General features: G+C 48.3%; 1 protein-coding gene across 2 annotated transcripts in view; it reads left to right on the top strand.

Moving 5' to 3' along the window:
• Positions 1 to 1,427: 1,427 nt before the first annotated feature.
• SLC25A1 (solute carrier family 25 member 1) overlaps positions 1,428 to 20,642 on the top strand; it is a 56,908-nt gene continuing 37,693 nt past the window's right edge. For both annotated transcript variants that reach the window (XR_014214500.1, XM_082203412.1), the window contains exon 1: positions 1,428 to 1,741. Coding sequence is in view for 1 of the 2 variants with exons in the window: in XM_082203412.1 (XP_082059538.1) it covers positions 1,627 to 1,741 (115 nt within the window). In the remaining variant the exon portion in view is untranslated. The remainder of the gene's footprint in view (positions 1,742 to 20,642) is intronic.

The following is a 20,642-nucleotide window of genomic DNA, read 5'->3' as shown; positions in this document are numbered from 1 at the left end:
TGCACTTTGACGTGCTTTTGAACTGCTAGGTTGGCAGGAGCAGGGATCGAGCAACGGGAGCTCACCCCGTCGCGGTGATTCGAACCGCCAACTTTCTGATCTGCAAGTCCTAGGCTCTGTGGTTTAACCCACAGCACCACCTGTATCCCTTCTGTGGGTCTTCCCTATAAAATGAATCCCTTCTTAAGTGTAGAAGTAGGAAACCTGAGAGAGTGGAGTGGAATTGATGGGTATTTAATTAGCCCAACAGAACAATAATAATGAAAAAATAATAATAACTTAGTATTTGTACCCCGCCCATCTGGCTGAGTTTCCCCAGCCACTCTGGGCGGCTTCCAACAAAGATTAATAATATATTAAAATGTCACACCTTAAAAACTTCCCTGAACACTCTGTACTCACTAAGGCTAACAGCGTTCTGGGAAATTGACAATGCAAAGTTACTGAAGAACGTTTTACTGGCAAACCCCATTTAGGAGAAACATCCCGAAGAGGGTGCCTAAGCTTATTCTGCCTTATTGTCTCAACCAGTGGTTGAATTTCGCCGCGGAACATTTAATAAATACAGGGTCCAGCACGGGGTGGGGGGCACGTGGAAGGCAGGGAGTGAGTCTGACCACAAGTACCACCCGGAGAATGGAAGTGTTAAATTTAATTCATAAATCGAATCTGATTTTTTTTTTTTAAAAAATCAAAACAAGTGCAACTTTCTCCGTAGTTTCTGCTCACCCTGCAGAACTCGCAGCGCCACCTTAAATAGTAGGCAGGTTCTTAAAGCTCCAGCAGCAGCAGACTTTGCAATCAGGCCCTTCCCTGTGTTCCTAAGTCAGACCTACCGCTCTGCCTAGCTCCGTGTTGTCTACACGGACTGGCAGCAGCTCCCCAGGCTTTCCAAACAGGGAGCCCCTGGAGATGTCACGCATTGAAGCCGGGCCCTTCTGCAAGCCAAGCAGCTGCTCCGAAGCAGGAGCTGTGCAACGCTGCCTCCGCTAACACCATACTTCTCTTTGCTAAAAAAAAAACCCCAAACACCCTAGCAAACCGGACACCCCACCTACTCCCGAGAAGCGGATCGCTTGCACTCATTGGGTAGCTCACTCAGTAGCACAGCGTGAGAATCTTAATCGCAGAGTCCTGGGTTCGAATCCCACGCTGCGGGGGAAATTCCTGCATTCGGGGGGGGGGTTTGCGCTAGATCCCGCGTGGTCCCTTCCCACTGTGCGATCTTGGGGAAAGCAAAAGCAAGGCTGCCCCAATCCTGACAGCTGCCTCCTCCTCCTCCACCTCCTTTTCTTTTCCGCCCGTCCCTCCTTCAACCATTCAAGCCAATGGCGAGCCCGTGACGCTGGCTGCGTGGAGAGGGGCTGCCCCACCTCCGCTCGCGGGAAAAGGGGGCGGCGGCGGCGCCCGCCTTGGCTGGCTGGATCGGCTCGGCTCCCGGCAGTATATAGAAGAAGCCCTGGCTAGGGGATCCGGCGGCGGCAGCAGCAGCAGCGATCTGGCAATTTCCTCCAGCTCCTGCTTCCTTTGCACTTGGATCAACTCGCCCCCCCCCACCTCACCTGCCAGTTCTGCTGCTTTTGCAAAACTGTCCCGTCTGTCGGTGGGTCGGATCCTGCAACCGTCATGTCTCCATCCTCGACGCCCTTCGCCAGCCCATTCGCCAGCCCTCGCTGCCTGGCAGCAGCGGCTCCTGCGGGCAAAACCAAGCTTACCCACCCGGGCAAAGCCATCTTAGCAGGTAAACAAACCCGAGTGGCTGCAGAAACCTTTTTATATTGTGACTTTGTTGGACGGGGTGGGGTGGGGTGGGGGGGAGTGGATCTGCTCTAAAAGTGGACCGGCTCACAAAGCTTGCTGCATTTAATGTTGTTTTTTAAACGTGCCGCAAAAAAAAAAATCGCCTTGAACTTCTCTTGCCCCCCCCCCAACTGCGCCCCACCCGCTAGGAAAAGTTTGCAACTCAAAACTTCCTCCTTTCAAAAGCGGATTTTGTTAAGATCTCCTCGTTTGGGGAGATCTCCCTGCTTCTTGACGGGGCCAAGTTCTCTTTTGCGAGAGCAAGTCTGGGCTGGTGGAAAGAATCCTGCAAAGATCAGATGGTGCCGCTTTGCGAGGTGTGTGTGTGTTTTTTTTGTGCGTCTATTATCTCCCCCCTCCAGCCGCCGCCTTTCCTCTCCTTTTTTGCAACCGGTAGTACATGAAACAACAAGCCAACTCGCGACCCCGCCCCTTCAAGGCTGCTGTTCAGAGCTGATTGGCGGATGGGAATGGGCTGCGCCCCGCGCGAGCCTCTCTGTTGTTGACTAGTTGGCTGGATGCTCAAGTTCCTAGTCCCTGGGGTTTGCTTTGCCTCTTGAGCTATGGGAGTAGCCGCCTTTCTGGGGAAACAGTTAATGGTCCCTTCTGCAATGGTGTTCTGTTGTGGGTGCGTTCTGCAAAGCGTTCTAGATGACATAACAGTGGATTTAATTCTAATTTATTACTGTACAGTGGTACCTCGGGTTACATACGCTTCAGGTTACAGACGCTTCAGGTTACAGACTCCGCTAACCCGGAAATAGTACCTCGGGTTAAGAACTTTGCTTCAGGATGAGAACAGAAATCGTGCTCCAGGGCGCAGTAGCAGCAGGAGGCCCCATTAGCTAAAGCGGTGCTTCAGGTTAAGAACAGTTTCAGGTTAAGTACGGACCTCCGGAACAAATTAAGTACTTAACCCGAGGTACCACTGTACCCTGTGGCTACCATATTGTCGGTTTCTGGAGTGGCACAGCAAAAGAGTGGACCCCCCACTCTCCCCTAGAACATTTGTGGTGTGAAAAGCTTTAGGATTTCATCAGGAAGTTCCAGGACATGGGTAGGCAAACTAAGGCCCTGGGGGCCGGATCCGGCCCAATTGCCTTCTAAATCCGCCCCCCGGACGGTCCAGGAATCAGTGTGTTTTTACATGAGCAGAATGTGTCCTTTTCTTTAAAATGCATCTCTGGGTTATTTGTGGGGCATAGGAATTCGTTCTCCCCCCCCCCAAAAAAAATAGTCCGGCCCCCCACCAGGTCTGCGGGACAGTGGACCGGCCCCCTGCTGAAAAAGTTTGCTGACCCCTCTTCTAGAATATGCCCTGGTTGGAAAGGAAGTATGTGCAACAGCCCCAAACTTTTGCAGGTGCAAATAATATAGATGCATGTCCAATGAAAAGCACCTAATGTTCCCTGGACTTTTAATGCAATGCCTGGAGCTTTTGTTTTGACACCTAAAAATCTGGCTGTTTCCAAAGACTTGTCTTTTCCGCCTCTGCTCAACAACACTTCTTTTGGAGGGTCTTCTTCCTGACTGGTGGTTAAAATGACTATTTGTTGGTTCTGGTGCTTGAGGATAATAACAGATGCTTAGCAAAAAAAAGTTTTTGTTTTAAAAAAACAAAACCTAAAGCCATGTTTCTTTCTTTTTAAATTTGATTTTCTATCGATACAACTGAAAAAAAGGAAAGAAAAGCAAAAATACAAACAAAAATAACAATAAACACAAAACTTTCTTAACAAAATAATAAAGCGGAAATTGGTCTTGGAACTATAGACCCGACCTCCAGTCTATTCCTTATTTCATTTATGTATTACTTGTTGCCCATACACACTTTTATAATAATTTAACTAATTCTAAATATATCTTAAGCTTCATGTCTAACTTGAAACTATTACTGTGAAATTCTTCAAATGCTGCAACAGAATTTAAACTGCTATAATTATAAACTTTAAAGACCTCCCATTTTGAAACAAATTCCTGTTTTGGTTTATTCTTAATTTTTTTCTTAAGCCATGTTTCGAGGGCTAGGTGTGCCTTTGGTCTGATCCCACTCATCTTATGATGGACTACAAAACTCTTAACAATTTGGGATCTGTTTACTTGAGAGATTGCCTTCTCCCACGTATTCCCAACTCAACTGCTTTGATTTGAGAAAACTGGCACAGTTACTGGTTCCACATAAAACACCTGCACTTGTGAGAAATCAATATTTTAGTGTGGCAGCACAGGAACTCCCTGCCTCTTGACACCAGGCAGCTGCCTTCACTATTCTTTCTTTTTGGTGCCTGCAAAAATAAACAACTATCTGATTTTTAGAAGACATCTGAAGGCAGCCCTGTTTAGGGAAGCTTTTAATGTTTGATGCATTACTGTATTTTAATATTTTGCTGGAAGCCCCCCAGAGTGGCTGGAAAAGCCCAGCCAGATGGGCAGGATATTAATAATAATAGTAATAATAATAATTAATAATAATTAAATGTTTGTTTAGGCAAGCCCATCCAGACATGCAAAATGTGGACATGCATTTTAATCTGTTTTTAGCATATGGTTCATTTGTAACTATTTTTTTAATATTTTAAATAGTTGTGTGTAACTTCTGATGAAATGAAAACAGTTATAAAACATCAAATTATTATATTAAGAAATGCACGATGGAATACAGTTTTTCGTGCCAAAACAGTTTCTTATTAGAGCAACAGCATAATAAAGGAAGAGAAAATGAGCAGCTCGTATATTAATATGAATGTTTTGGACTGTTGGTAGATCTCTGTCCACCATAAAACTGTTATATCCCCTATTAAAGCTACCTAAGGCTGTATACATATCATACTTTTAAAGCGCACACACTCCAAGAATTCTTGGAGCTGTAGCTTACCCCCAAAGAGCTATAACTCCCAGTACCCTTAACAAACTACAGTTTCCTGGGTGCTGCTTTTTCTAGGTGCTTTAAATATATGGTGTGCGCTCAGCCTAAGCCTATAGAATGACTCCACTTTCTTGAGCCTTTTGTCAGTTTTTTTTTGGGGGGGCATGGGCAAGATTCCCTGACTCCAGTTTCCTTCCAAATATTAGAATGCATATTTTTCTCTTAAATTTAGAACAGTTTCCCCCAGTGATGGCTGCTGTGGGGTTTGTGTTTCGGCATTAATCTTGCACCAGCAGCTCTCTCTGTAGACACGGCTGTTTGAACAAGCTGGGCTCTCCCCTTCTTGCAAAGCCAATTGCAAAATATCTGCAAGCGAGCAGGAGCGCATGGCTAGCGTTGTTCCAGCGCTTAATTGCATTAAACAGGCTGATCTGCCAGAGAAAGGTAATCAGCTGCCTCCCGGCCGCCAGTCCTCTTAGACTGGCGGGAATTAATTCAGGGCATGCCTTTATCTTGTTAAAAATGCTTCCTATCCAACTCCAGAGTAGCGAAGAACATAGGAGGCTGTCTTGCATCGAACTAGACCATGAGTCTATATTGCTCAGTACTGCCTACACTGGTTGGCAGCAGCTTTCCTGGCATTCAGACAGGAAACATTCCCAAACTTTGTTGGAGATGCCGGGAATTGAACCAGGCAGAATTGAAGCTGGAGACAGGGCAGATGTTCTGTCACTGAGCTGTGGCTCTTCCCCGATATCCGAGGAGCACAGACTTGTACAAAGTGAAACCAGTGGTCATCTTGCATAGAATTGTCTGCACTACGTGCACCTTTGAAGGTGACCCGGAAACTACAACTAATCCTGAACGCGGCAGCTAGACTGGTGACTAGGAGCGGCCGCCGAGACCACATAACACTGGTCTTGAAAGACCTACATTGGCTCCCAGTACGTTTCCGAGCACAATTGAAAGTGTTGGTGCTGACCTTTAAAGCCCTAAACGGCCTCGGTCCAGTATACCTGAAGGAGCGTCTCCACCCCCATCATTCTGCCTGGACACTGAGGTCCAGCACCGAGGGCCTTCTGGCGGTTTCCTCATTGCGAGAAGCCAAGTTACAGGGAACCAGGCAGAGGGCCTTCTCGGTAGTGGCGCCCACCCTGTGGAAAGCCCTCCCACCAGATGTCAAAGAGAACAACAACTACCAGACTTTTAGAAGACATCTGAAGGCAGCCCTGTTTAGGGAAGCTTTTAAAGTTTGATGTTTTAGAGTATTTAAATATTTTTTTGGAAGCCGCCCAGAGTGGCTGGGGAAGCCCAGCCAGATGGGCGGGGTATAAATAATAAATTATTATTATTATTATTATTATTATTATTATTATTATTATTATTATTACACTGACTGGCAGCAGCTCTTCGGGGTTTCTGGCAAGCCTCTTTCCTTGTCTTACCTGGAGACTTCAGCATTAGAAACTCAGGTATATAACCTGGGCACCAAATGGCAGCTAGAATCTAGGTTGCAGCCACCACAACAAAATGTCTATTGGCCCGGGAGGCTGGGCTAGATGACCCTCAAGATCCCTTCCAGTGCTACCTGAAGGAGCGTCTCCACCCCTATCGTTCTGCCCGGCCACTGAGGTACAGCTCTGAGGGCCTTCTGGCGGTTCCCTCCCTTTCGAGAAGTGAGGTTACAGACTTATATTTGTTTGTTTGTCTGTTTTTCTTTTATGTTTGTTTGTTATAAAAACTCTTGTAAAACCAATAAAAATTTTATAAAAAAAAAAAAGAGAAGTGAGGTTACAGAGAACCAGGCAGAGGGCCTTCTCGGTGGTGGAGCCGGACCTGTGGAGCCGGATGTCAAGGAAATAAACAACTCTCTGACTTTTAGAAGACATCTGAAGCCAGCCCTGTTTGGGGAAGTTTTTTATGTCTGATGTTTTATTGTGTTTTCAGTATCCTGTTGGGACACGGGTGGTGCTGTGGGTTAAACCACAGAGCCTAGGACTTGCTGATCAGAATGCCGGCGGTTCGAATCCCTGCGACGGGGTGAGCTCCCATTGCTCGGTCCCTGCTCCTCCCAACCTAGCAGTTCGAAAGCATGTCAAAGTGCAAGTAGATAAATAGGTACTTCTCTGGTGAGAAGGTAAATGGCGTTTCCGTGCGCTGCTCTGGTTCGCCAGAAGCGGCTTAGTCATGCTGACCACATGACCCGGAAGTTGTACGCCGGCTCCCTCGGCCAGTAAAGCGAGATGAGCGCCACAACCCCAGAGTCGGCCATGACTGGACCTAATGGTTAGGGGTCCCTTTACCTTTTAATATCCTGTTGGAAGCTGCCCAGAGTGGCTGGAAGGCCTGATCAGATGGGCAGGGTATAAGTAATAAATAATAATAATAAAATTTCAATTCTACGCTTATATTATCTCAACTACATTGCTTGACAACAATTCCCTAGTCCCAGTATGAAAGGGAATGCGCACAGTGGAAATGGAAATGGTATTAACTATGGACTAGGACAGAGAACTATGGTTGCTAACCTGGCCCCCAGAAATCTCACTGGGAAATTGCAATTGGACCTGCGCCAGTAGCAAAACGCGCCTGGCACCTGGCTAATTTTGAACACTGCTGGAGATAGATCTGGGACCTCTGCATTCAAAGGACACACTCTGAAACTGAGCTGAGACCCTCCCCATAAACGAGTGGGGAATAATATGTCCTTCTGGAAGTTGGGGGAGAGTGTTGTTGGTTGGTTTCTGTTCTTTTTATTACGTGTTTTGCATTTTTTAAAAAAATCTTGTATTTTTAGGTTGTGAGCTGCCCTGAGATCTACGGATGGAGGGCAGTACTGTGGTACCTCGGGTTACATACACTTCAGGTTACATACGCTTCAGGTTACAGACTCTGCTAACCCAGAAATAGTGCTTCAGGTTAAGAACTTCGCTTAAGGATGAGAACAGAAATTGGGCTCCAGCGGCGCAGCAGCAGCAGGAGGCCCCGTTAGCTAAAGTGGTGCTTCAGGTTAAGAACAGTTTCAGGTTAAGAACGGACCTCCGGAACGAATTAAGTACTTAACCTGAGGTACCACTGTATACAAATTCAATATAAATAAACTCCCATCCTCCCTGACCATTGGCTATGCTGACAGGGGCTGATGGACGTTGGAGTCCCAACAACTTATGGAAGCAGCGCCATGTTGACTAGCTCTGGTCTACGCTGACCTGCATTAGTTCACCAAAGCTTCAGTCTGTAGTTTTTACCAGCCCTGGCTGAAGATGCTTGGAGAATTGTAGGCTGGGACCTAACAGGCAGTGCATCAAAACTGTCTTGCAGAAAGGTATCGTTTTTCCTTCCGTTCACCTGTCCTAGGATCTGAAAGTACCTTTTTGTCACCAGCCAGACTTCCCATCCCTGGGCTCAGTTGGGAGTGAAAAGTGTAGTATTCTGGCACCTGTCCTTATATTCCTAGATTGCCGCTCCATCCCAATTGACTCCTTTTGGCCCCGTCTGAACGGTACATTTAAAGCAGTGTCATACTCCATTCAGCAAACAAAATGATATTAGCAAAATATGCTCAAACTGCACCAATGTAGCTCGTAAGTGTCATGGAACACAAAAATGCCAACAAACCGGACAAATAAAATTGCACACCAACCCTGCCTACCCTTTGCCCTCCCCCCGCTCCTGATCAACCCCCCTCGCTTTGCCCCACCCTCCTTGCCAATCTCCCACAACTCACCCCAAGCCCCTCCCCTCTTCCCCAAGCCCCTCCTTCTCCGAGTTCCTCCCTTTTTAAAGGCAGCGGGAGGCCCTTCGCAAAGCCTCTCTCCCCTTTGTTAAACCTCACGTTTGCCAAAGGGGGAGAGACACCTCCATTAAACAGCTTGCCTGGACCAGCCAGCTGTTCCCCACAGTGCAGTTGCTGTGGCTGCAGAGCGTGACGACATCCTACATCTTTTATGTATATAGGAAGATAAACTGTCACAAAACCCAAAGACGTTTTGACCTTGGTCTACCTCAGGGGTCTCCGTGCTTGCCTACTTGACAACTGATTGCATTCTTTTGCTTAGGATATAAATAGACGTGTGTTGCTTTTTTCTCGTCTGTCTTTAAACTCATTCATTTTTTGGGGGGGGGTATGAATTCACATTAGTTTGCCACTTTTTTTTTGATCCCAATCTTTTTAGCACACCCTGCCACTGGGTCAAGACTTTCCTTACCACCACCAACACATTTGCTTGGCTCTTAAATTTCTCTGTCCCGGGGAGGCAGCAGTTAAAACCAGTTCCCTTTTTGGCCCTGGTGGTTTTATTCTGTGAGCGCACACAGGTTGGAAATGATCCATCACCCTCCCTCGCGTTTGTGGGCACCTCTTCCTGACAGCTGGCTGAAGTTGCCAGCATGTACCCTTCATTTTTCAGTTTGAAAGGTTGCGCGCTCTGAATACGAAAAAAGGGTGTTCGTCTCCATGCCCAGAACACTCTAAAAGAGCGATTCTGACGAGAGAGCGTGTTTACAAATCTTGTTTCGTGTGCCCTTGCAAAAATTTGGAATAGTTTTGAGCGATGAAGGGTATGAGAGCACGTGGGGGCAGAGAGAGTGGGGGTTTCGTAGAGGTAAGAAAGGGAGACCCATTTAAGGTGTGGGCTTTGTGTAGGTAGGCAGGCGATCCGGCAACATGGGTGTAATAAAAGCTTGATTGTGGCAGTGAAAAGAACAAAGGCTGTCTTGAAAAGCTGGGTGTTCCCCCCCCCCCGACTAGTCTGGTGGAATTCAGATTTTTCAGCTGCCAAGGAATGCTCTTAATGTCGATCCATCTGTCAAGGGTGGTTTGCATATTGCGGAGGATTCTGGGATGTGAGCAGAATGTGTATCCCCCAAACACATGGGAGTCTCTTGGGTATTCCCTTTGCTTGCGCAAACAGCGCATCATTGAGTGCTCCCAGCATGCAGCCATAGCTGTTCTTTATAGAGGACCATGGGTTGTGGTGAACCAACAGCGTCCTTTGGGACAATCCATCTGCCGATAACAGTAATCCTATGAAAAAGCCTGGTAGATCAACCATTACTTGCAGTGCTGCGGGCAGCGGGGGGCAATTTGCAATTTAATGAGGCTAAAACTCAAACCTGCATGTCAACTGAATTCCTCTCTGAATTTTTGCAGTGCAAATCTCCAGCCAAATAGTATGTACATATTAGGGGAAAGTCTGCACAAAAACGCATGTATTGGGGAAACTTAACATATACAAGTGCTTTATACTGGGGGGAAACGGCTCGCAAAAATTCTGTACGTTGGGGCGAACAGCCTACGAAAAGGGTGTTTCGTTAGGAGAAATTTGCACTAAGATTGGCTGGTGAATTTTCACGAGATTTTTTATTTTTATTTTTTAAAGTTGCTAATTGCTGCAAAAATTAGGAGAACTGAATCTGAGTGAAAAATGGAGAGGGAACTGAAATTGACTGATGTATCCATTCCCTAATTCCCTAAGCCTGATTTGCTTGTAAACTCTTGAGTCAATGTATCATGTTAAGTGAGCCAAAGCTTTGGAAGATCCAATGCTTTGCTTCCTAAAGGTATCCTGATGCAGTGGCGTAGCGTGGGGGGTGCAAGGGGGGGCGGCCGCACCGGGCGCAACATCTGGGGGGGCGCGCTCGCTGCCTCCGGAGTCACCGAAGAGCCTCAGGCGCAGGCTGTAGCAGAGCCGCATGTCTCGCGGAACCGACGAGCTGTGCGCGCGTCCGGGCTGAAGGCGTCCAGCAGGCAGCGGCTCTCAGCGCTCGTTGCGGTCCCCGCACGTCAGGGCCGTGGAGGATGCGCCAGGCAGCCCCTCCTCACAGCCCCGCCTCCGCCGCTGCTGGGCCATGTTGCATTTTCCTCGCCTCTCTGCCCCCCTCCTCCTCCGGGCAAGCGGCGTCGTTTGGGCGGCAGCGCCAGCGGCAACTCGCCTCAGATCACCTGACGCGGCAGGTTAGGGGTTAGGGGGGCGCAAATTACTTGCCTTGCCCCGGGTGCTGACAACTCACGTTACGCCGCTGTCCTGATGTGAATCTTAAGGTATCAGATGATCTGGGTTCCTCCTTTCCTTTCCTCATCATCACCAAAGGAAAGCAGAACGATACGTTTGGCACCAGCGTGGCTGCAGGAGTTGCCGGAAGGAGGCGTACAAGGAGACATCCAACCGTCTTAGGGACCCCACTCCGGATTTGTGCAGAGTTTACTCCTTAGCTGTTTCTTCTGAAGATATCCTGCAAGGCAGTGGAAGTTTAGGATCAGACCTTTCCTTCCCCTAGATGGGCTACCTGCTGAGGTTTAAGTGCCCCATCTGGTGTACTATGGAGATTGCCTAATTTGGTGTTTCCTTTTGTTGTCGTTCAGTCGTGTCCGACTCTTCGTGACCCCATGGACCAGAGCACGCCAGGCACTACTGTCTTCCACTGCCTCCCGCAGTTTGGTTAAACTCAAGTTGGTAGCTTCGAGAACACTGTCCAACCATCTCGTCCTCTGTCGTCCCCTTCTCCTTGTGCCCTCCATCTTTCCCAAAATCAGGGTCTTTTCCAGGGAGTCTTCTCTTCTCATGAGGTGGCCAAAGTACTGGAGCCTCAGCTTCAGGATCTGTCATTCCAGTGAGCACTCAGGGCTGATTTCCTTCAGAATGGACAGGTTTGATCTTCTTGCAGTCCACGGGATCCTCAAGAGCAGGGGTAGTCAACCTAAGGCCCCGTCCGGGAATCAGCGTGTTTTTACATGAGTAGAATGTGTCCTTTTATATGAAATGCATCTCTGGGTTATTTGTGGGGCCTGCCTGGTGTTTTTACATGAGTAGAATGTGTGCTTTTATTTCAAATGCATCTCTGGGTTATTTGTGGGGCATAGGAATTCGTTCACCCCCCCAAAAAAAAATATAGTCCGGCCCACCACATGGTCTGAGGGACAGAGGCTGAAAAAGGTTGCTGACCCCTGCTCAAGAGCATAGCTGTTAACTTTTCCCTTTTCTTGTGAGGAATTCTATTTGGAATAAGGGAATTTCCCTTTAAAAAAGGGAAACGTTGACAGCTATGCTCAAGAGTCTCCTCCAGCACCATAATTCAAAAGCATCATTTCTTCAGCAATCAGCCTTTTTTATGGTCCAGCTCTCATTTCCATACACTTTCCTTTTATTTAGATGTAATGTTTTCTTGCACTTTACAGCACAGGACGAGTTGCAAATAAATCATGCTAGTTGCTGGGGAACACTAGAGAGAATCGGTGGTTGCTCTGATACTCCTGTCTGTGGGATCCTTATTTGCATTTGGTTGGTCGCTGTGAGATCTTGGACCGATCCAATTCTGTTCTTCTGAGGATTCAAGGCTTTAGCCATCAAGTCGAAATCCGTAAAAGCAGCCTGGAGCTTTTTCGCATCCTTTGTCTGAAATGCTAGAAAAACCCCTTTGTCATACTTTCTAATGCATTCCCCCCCCCCTTAATAGCAAAGAGATTGTGCAAGCGAGAGACACGTGAAGCACAGGCCAGTTCCTGTAAAATGAGGGACAGAACAGGTTGCTTCACCCTCCCAGTGTTATCTTCTGTGATTGTTGACCCGCCGTGTTTACTGGTCCAGTTTTCTGAGCAAACTGTGCTCAGAAGAAGGCTGCTGTTTCGTACATTCCAGTATTTTCCACTCTTGCCTCCCTTCATTGTGTTCTGGGCCTAAGAGTCTCTTTTATCATTGGACTGTAACATCTTAAATGACAGGCCCCAGGACTTTCTGGAAAGGAGAGATGTTGGCAGGGGCTTGGAATCGGTTGCCTTGATGAGCCGACTCGGCGCTGCAAATGAAGAATTCTCCCGTCTGATTTATAGCAAAGGCGTCTGATTAGATTGGAGCGTTATCCCCCTCCTTCTGCCCCACTCTCCCAAGTGTTTGATGGATATCAACCTTGCACGCTTACATTTTTTTATTTCAAAGTCTTGATTGATAGCAGGGCTGGGGGAATGTTTTCAGCTTGGGGGCCTCGTTCGCTTTTAGGCAAGCTTTCGGGGGCCGCATGCTGGAGGTAGACAGAGGAAAAAGCGGGAGAAGCATTGGAAGTGAATCGTAGAATATTAGAATTGTAGAGTTGGAAAGTACCCCAAGGGTAATCTAGTCCAACCCCCTGCAGTGCAGGAATTTCAGCTAAAGCATCCATGATCCATAGAGCTGGTGTGTGTGTGTGTGTGTGTTCTCTGCAGTGTGGGAAAGGTGCTCATTCTTCTTATTGTTAGCAGATTTGTTTAAATTACCAGATGCAGTCTGGGGGGAAAAGTCCTGTTGGCATTCTACTGAACAAATCGAACAAAAACAATGTATAATTTGAGAGGAAAGGAAGTGAGAGGTTTCGGTTTTTATAAATGTAATCTTACTGAGTTTTAATATGAACAACATTTATCTAAACATGTCTGTCGTCCAAACTTCAAGTACAGGTTTTCCCAATTCACTTACGCTAAACCCCGCTCACCAAGAAAGCCAACAAATGCAAGCATACCCCAAAATATACTACAGTGGTACCTCGGGCTACATACGCTTCAGGTTACAGACGCTTCAGGTTACAGACTCCGCTAACCCAGAAATAGTACCTTGGGTTAAGAACTTTGCTTCAGGATGAGAACAGAAATTGTGCTCTGGCGGTGCGGCAGCAGCAGGAGGCCCCATTAGCTAAAGTGGTGCTTCAGGTTAAGAACAGTTTCAGGTTAAGAACAGACCTCTGGAACGAATTAAGAACTTAACCTGAGGTACCACTGTACTCTATGTAAATTCAACAAGGTTTTGTCATTCTTAGTTCAGGCGTTGTGCATAGCAGGGAGGCATTCAACCAAACATACAGAGGGAAAACTACCTCAGAACTGTGCAGCCAATGAGAGCGCAGCACTGGCTCAGTGAGGATCAAGCCACTCTGCTCAGTTGTTAACCAACACCTCCACTGCCGCTTCCTTTACTAGTTGACTTTAGCATTAATATGATTAACCCTTAACTTACACGCTGAATGATCCCTCCTGTTCCACTTCCAGCAGCTACATGACTTCCTTGAGGACCAAGTCCTGGAATTGAAAATGGGTTCGGGGGCAAATTGCAGGCTTAATTTTAGCCCCAGCTTGGCCTACAGCCCACAAACAACAACAGGCCAGCCAGCTTTGAAGTGCCTGCCTGTACGTGACTTGTCAACTCACTCTCTCTCACCTCCCCCATTCTTTTAAAGTTACCTGGTTAGTTTTTCCTGCTGGCTGTTCTCCAGCCAAACTGCTTGGAGCCAGCTTGCAAAATGGAACTTATAAAAAGAAATTGCTGTAAAACGGCACTGCAATAAAGCTGCAATAACGGAGATAAAATCGCAGAAGAGGAGAATCAAATAGCCAGCATGAAACTACTTGTAGAAAACAAACGCAAAAGTTAAAAATGCTCTCCCCCCCCCCCCGCTTCCCTGGAACAAAATGGAGGTCGTAGTGATGACCACCAATATCCTTAAAAGAGGACTTACCATATTTTTTGCTCTATAAATAGACTCACTTTTTCCCTCTTAAAAAGTAAGGGGAAATGTGTGTGCATCTTATGGAGCGAATGCAGGCTGCACAGCTATCCCAGAAGCCAGAACAGCAAGAGGGATTGCTGCTTTCACTGCGCAGCGATCCCTCTTGCTGTTCTGGCTTCTGAGATTCAGAAATATTTTTTTTTCTTGTTTTCCTCCTCCAAAAACTAGGTGCGTCTTGTGGTCTGGTGCGTCTTATAGAGCGAAAAATACGGTACTTGACAAATTCTTGGGAGAGGGAGGCGATCAATGGCTTCTAGCCAAGATGGCCACGCACTATATCCTCTGCATGCCTCTGAATACCAGTTTCTGGTAAGCACAAGTTGGGTGAGTTTCTATGGCATTCAGGTCCTGGTTGTGGGCTTCCTATTGGCTGCTGTGAGAACAGGATGCTGGACATTGCCTTGGCGGGGCCACAACAGAGGAGGCCCCGTTGTCCTTATACTTAATCTCTTTGCTTCCCGTCAGCAGCTGCTGGAGCCTTGATTTCATAGGATTAGGGCCAGTCCCTGTTTTTTAGGGGTGGGGGGTGGGATGGTGGATTCTTCACTGCTGACAGGTGAGATTAGGAAGGTAAGAATGGTTCCCATGCCCTCTCTTTACAGGTACAATTTTTACCTTGGTTTTTGAACGGCTTAGTTGCCGAACAAATCTTCTCCCGAACGCCGCAAACCAAAAATACTTATCCTGAAGCATATTGCCAACCTAGCAGTTCAAAAGCACGTCAAAGTGCAAGTAGATAAATAGGTACCACTCTGGCGGGAAGGTAAACAGCGTTTCCGTGCACTGCTCTGGTTCGCCAGAAGCAGCTTAGTCATGCTGGCCACATGACCCGGAAGCTGTACGCCGGCTCCCTCGGCCAATAAAGCGAGATGAGCGCGGCAACCCCAGAGTCGGTCACGACTGGACCTAATGGTCAGGGGTCCCTTTACCTTTACTTTACCTTTATGACTGTATAGTGGTCCCAGTCAAGGGAAGTAATAGTACCTCTCTATTCTGCCTTGGTGAGACAACACCTGGACCACTGTGTCCTGCTCCAGGTGACATCATTTAAGAAGGATATTGAGAAGCTAGCACATGTGGAGAGGAGGGCAACCAAGAATATCAAGGGTCTGGAAACCAAGCCATATGAGGAACAGTTGAGGGAGTTGGGTGTGTTTAGCCTGGAAAAGAGGAGACAGAAAGGAGATATGGTAGCCACCTTCAGATATCTCAAGGGCCGTCACGTGGAGGATGGAGCAAGCTTGTTTTCTCCTGCTCCAGAGGGTAGGATCGAGACCGATGGATTTGAGTTACAAGAAAGGAGATTCCGATGAAATATCAGGAAGAACTTTCCGGCAGTAAGAGCTGATAGATAGTGATATCGACTCCTGGTCTCCTCTTCACGGGAGGTTTTCAGGCAGAAGTTGGGAGTCGTGGATGCTTTAGTTGAGATTCCTGCGTTGCAAGGGGGGTTGGACTTGGGTCAACTTTAAAGGTAAAGGGACCCCTGACCATCAGGTCCAGTCGTGGCCGACTCTGGGGTTGTGGCGCTCATCTCGCTTTATTGGCCGAGGGAGCCGGCGTACAGCTTCCGGGTCATGTGGTTGGTCGAACTGCTAGGTTGGCAGGAGCAGGGACTGAGCAATGGGAGCTCGCCCCGTTGCGGGGATTCGAACCGCCAACCTTCTGATCGGCAAGCCCTAGGCTCAGTGGTTTAACCCATAGCGCCACCCGCGTCCCGGGTCAACCTTAGGGTCCCTTCAACTCTATGGTTCTGTGACCCAATGGCCGGACTCGGAATAAGGCAGCTTTCTACAGTCCTCTTCAAATCTGCCCCCAGTTGTACTGCTTTTTCCTCCTAGACATTGTTTTTTGCCTCTGTTTTTCTGGTTTTGCCTCGGTCTGCTGAATTGGCAGTTCGAGAAGCTTCTGCTCGGGGAAGGAAAGCCATCATCTGCAGAACAAACAAAACGACAGGGTGAGCAGAGAACCGCCTGTGATCAGAGCAGCTAAAAAAATAAAATAAATTGAACTGCCTGGCACAATGCCCAGTCCTTAGGAGCAGACCTCCCCTCTCCTGGTATATGTCTGAGCCATTTAAGACCATGAAGACCCTGAGTGGCCCAATAATAATAATAATTGATTATTTATACCCTGCCCATCTGGCTGGGCTTTTCCAGCCACTCTGGGCGGCTTCCAACAAAATATTAAAATACAGTAATGCATCAAACATTAAAAGCTTCCCTAAACAGGGCTGCCTTCAGATGTCTTCTAAAAGTCTGGTAGTTGTTGTTCTCTTTGACATCTGGTGGGAGGGCGTTCCACAGGGAGGGCGCCACTACCGAGGAGGCCCTCTGCCTGGTTCCCTGTAGTTTTGCTTCTCGCAATGAGGGAACCGCCAGCAGGCCCTCGGAGCTGGACCTCAGTGTCTGGGCTGAACGATGGGGGTGGAGACGCTCCTTCAGGTATACTGGACTGAGGCCGTTTAGGGCTTTAAAGGTCAGCACCAACACTTTGAATTGTGCTCGGAAACGTACTGGGAGTCCAGCATTCTGTTCTTACAGTGGCCTACCAGAATCCCTGGGGAAGTCTGCAAGCAGGATTTGAGCACAATAGCTCTCTCCCCCTCTGGTAACTTCCATCCACTGGGGAGGCAGAGACATCATGACCAAGCATGACAAAATTTACGGCCTGCAAATAATCTGTGAAACATCACGTATCGAACATTATGCGCTAGGATGAAACAGTCCACGAGTTACGATGGCATTTGCCAAGTCCTAGCAATAGAAATGTGGCTTTATTTTGAGTGTTCATTGTGCCTTTTTTAATATATTGCGTGTTGCTTTTAAAGAGGAATAGAGTCTGCTGACTAGAAGCACGCTGTGCTGTAACATTTTGTTGCAGTTGTCACCTGGTCACGCATCAAATGTGCAGTTGCTGAGGGCTTGGCCAGTGGCTCAGACTTTGTTGGGGCATGTGGCTAGCATCTCATTTCTAGCCCACGTACTTTACTTGGGTGTGTTTGTGTGTTGTGTGAACGACAGTTCAGAGTGGTGCATGCTTGGTTGAATTAGGAGACAGGTTCCCTTTGAAGCGGCTTCTGTGTAGTTTTTAGAAAGCAAATTACTTGTTTGTTCTGAAATTGTTCTGTGGGAGGGACTTTGGACCGCAATAAAGATTATATATAATTACAGGGACGCGGGTGGCGCTGTGGGTTAAACCACAGGGCCTAGGGCTTGCCGATCAGAAGGTTGGCGGTTCAAATCCCCGTGACGGGGTGAGCTCCCGTTGCTCGGTCCCAGCTCCTGCCCACCTAGCAGTTCGAAAGCATGTCAAGGTGCAAGTAGATAAATAGGTACCACTCCGGCGGGAAGGTAAACGGCATTTCCGTGAGCTGCTCTGGTTCGCCAGAAGCGGCTTAGTCATGCTGGCCACATGACCCGGAAGCTGTACGCCAGCTCCCTTGGGCAATAAAGCAAGATGAGCGCCGCAACCCCAGAGTCGGCCACGACTGGACCTAATGGTCAGGGGTCTCTCTACCTTTTATAATTACTTAGGATTTGAACTGTGCTCTCCCAGGTCCTCTTCTGGCACTCTAACCACTGCACCACAGAATGGGCACCCTAGCTGGCTCAAATAGCCCCTGATCTGTGATGCTTGGTGCAACTGCAGAAACCTTTCACGTTCTGTGTGTTTTTCTCCCTCCCATGAGGACTTTGAACCCATCGATTTGGTTCTCGCAATGGGGCAAAAGCCCTGGACTTGAATCCCCTCTTCTGCAATCTCTGGGGCAGGCGATGAGTGGCGTTTGGACTGTGCGTGCTTAATCTTTAGCTCGGAGCCAAAGGAGAAACTGTGCTGAAGGTCACGGCCGGTTATATCTCATTGGCGGTGAAAAATGTCGCCTGAGATCATTGACACCAGAATTGCCCTTTCCCCTCCCTGACTGATCAGCGGTGGTTGGTTTTTTTTGCTTGTTTCAAAGCTGGCAGAAAGATTTCGCTTGGCTCCTTGTGGGTTGCTACCACAACCTGTTCCCATCCAATCATGTTGTCTTAAGAATATAAGAGCTATCTAGACCAGGATCCTGTTCTCACAGTGGCCAACCAGATGCCTAGGGAAAGCTCAAAATCAAGACCCGAATACAAGAGCCCTCTTCCTTCCTGAGCAGTGTTCAAAATTCGCCAGTCGCATTTCGCACCTGGCTCTTGGCCACTTGGAACCAAGTGAGGATGCCAGGATGGCACTTGACATTTCCACCTCCTTGGAGGTGCGTGTTTGGGGATCCTTGGATCTTGCCGGCTTTCACACACTAACAGAATTCTGTCTGTGATATTTTATCTGGGCAATGAGAATGAATGTGAGGAACCCAAAAGTCGTGTTGAAAAATACGACTTTCTAGGCAAAACTAGGCATTCTGTTTTGGCGACTATAACCCTGGATTCTTCTGCCAACCTAGCAGTTTGAAAGCACGTCAAAGTGCAAGTAGATAAATAGGTACCACTCTGGCGGGAAGGTAAACGGCGTTTCCGTGCGCTGCTCTGGTTCGCCAGAAGCGGCTTAGTCATGCTGGCCACATGACCCGGAAGCTGTACGCCGGCTCCCTCGGCCAATAAAGCGAGATGAGCGCCACAACCCCAGAGTCGGTCACGACTGGACCTAATGGTCAGGGGTCCCTTTACCTAACCCTGGTTTAAGGAGCCATTGGGCACCTAGCTTATACAGTCATACCTTCATGTTACGTTCTTTCAGGTTACGTCCCGCGGCAACCCGGAAGTACCGGAAAGGGTTACTTCCGGGTTTTGCCGCCTGCGCAGAAGCGCAAAATGACGTCATGTGCAGAAGCGGCGAATTGCAACCCGCGTGTGTGCAGACGCGCCACTGTGGGTTGCACTCTTTCCATGTTGCGAACGGGCCTCTGGAACGGATCCCGTTCACAACCAGAGGTACCACCGTATATCTGAGTTTGTAACGCTGTTCCTGAGGTTTCCGGCATCTGGCATTCAAAAGCACTGCTGCCTCTCACTGTGATGATGAGCCATTTGCCTCAGCTTGGAGCCAAATCAAAGGCAGAGTTTGAAGTAATATTATTATTATTTGTCAGGGGTTCAGGGGCAGAGGCACATGGGAGGCAGGAGAGGGAGGACCATTGGGCAGAGTCCGAGGACAGAGAGGAGGAGGAGGGCTGTGGCCCAAGGGACTCCATGAGCTTTTCCAGCGAATCAGGGGATTCCCAGGAGGGGGCGCCTGTAGCCAGGGGGAGAGGAGCCCCAGGGGTGACTCATCAGGGGGAAAGAGCCAACAGGGAATCCCGAAGCAGCAGCTGGAGATCAAAGCCGGCTTCCCCTCCAGAGCGTAGCGAAGGGGAAGGGGAGTTCCAGTGTGTCAGGAGAAGCAGCTCCGTTGGCTGGAACGGAGGAGAGGTCAGAACAAGCCACTCTTCTGGAAGGGGAGGGGAGCAGTGAGAGGAGTGACGTTACCATCAGGAGAAGGGTTGGAAACTGGGCGCGCGCACCAAGTTCAAATGTGCAAGCGCGCGGGGAAACGGAGAGCCCGGGGGAGGAGCCAGGTCCCAAAGCCCGCAGGAGGGAGGGAGAGCCATCGGGAGATTCAGCGTCAGAAGAATCTAGGAGGGGCGGAACTCCAGAGGGCAGAAAGACCCTGCGGAAAAGGAAAGACAGGAGGAGGTGGAGCAAAGCAAGCATCTTAAGCTGGTGTAGGGGGGGCACTGACTCAGAAGAGACTTCTACGGTCTGAGCTAACAGACGTACGGCTGGAACAACTAATGGACTTCAATAAAGACCTTTGTATATAAAGAGAAACTGGCGTTGGTCCTTTGTGAGCTGGGACCTGAGGCAGCCGTGACATTATTATTTATTGAATTTATATACCGCCCTATACCTGGAGGTCTTAGGGCTGCTCACAGAAAAGATCAACATAAAAACTACAATATATATAATCAAAATAAAACCAACAACCCAATAACACTACCCCCCCCAAAAGAGCCACATTTTAAAAGGGCATAGGATGTCAATCCAATCAACCAAAGGCCTGGTTAAAAAGGAATGTTTTTGCCTGGCGCCTAAAGGTGTATAATGAAGGCGCCAGGCAAATTTCCCTGGGGAGATCATTCCACAGACAGGGAGCCACTGCAGAGAAGGCCCTGTTCTTGTGTTGCCACCCTCCGGACCTCTCGAGGAGGAGGGACACGAAGAAGGGCCTCTCAGGATTTGGGCAGGTTCATATGGAAAGAGGCGGTCCTTCAGGTATTGTGGTAGAGTTGTAAAGTTGGCTATGTTGTGACCTAGAGGTGTCAGGCTGTTAAAAGCGGCAAGCTGAAGAGAGAGTCAGAGCAAGATGTCTGGTGTTTGCATGAATCCAAGGGCGTGGCTGTGGGAGAAGCAAGAGCCTCTTGGGGTGTTTTGCTGTGAACCCCTCCATTGTAGACTCAGGTTGTATAAATATA

The sequence above is a fragment of the Podarcis vaucheri genome, assembly GCF_965113315.1.
Source record: "Podarcis vaucheri genome assembly, chromosome: 16".
Lineage (NCBI taxonomy): Eukaryota > Metazoa > Chordata > Lepidosauria > Squamata > Lacertidae > Podarcis > Podarcis vaucheri.
This window is presented reverse-complemented; position numbering and strand designations above follow the sequence as displayed.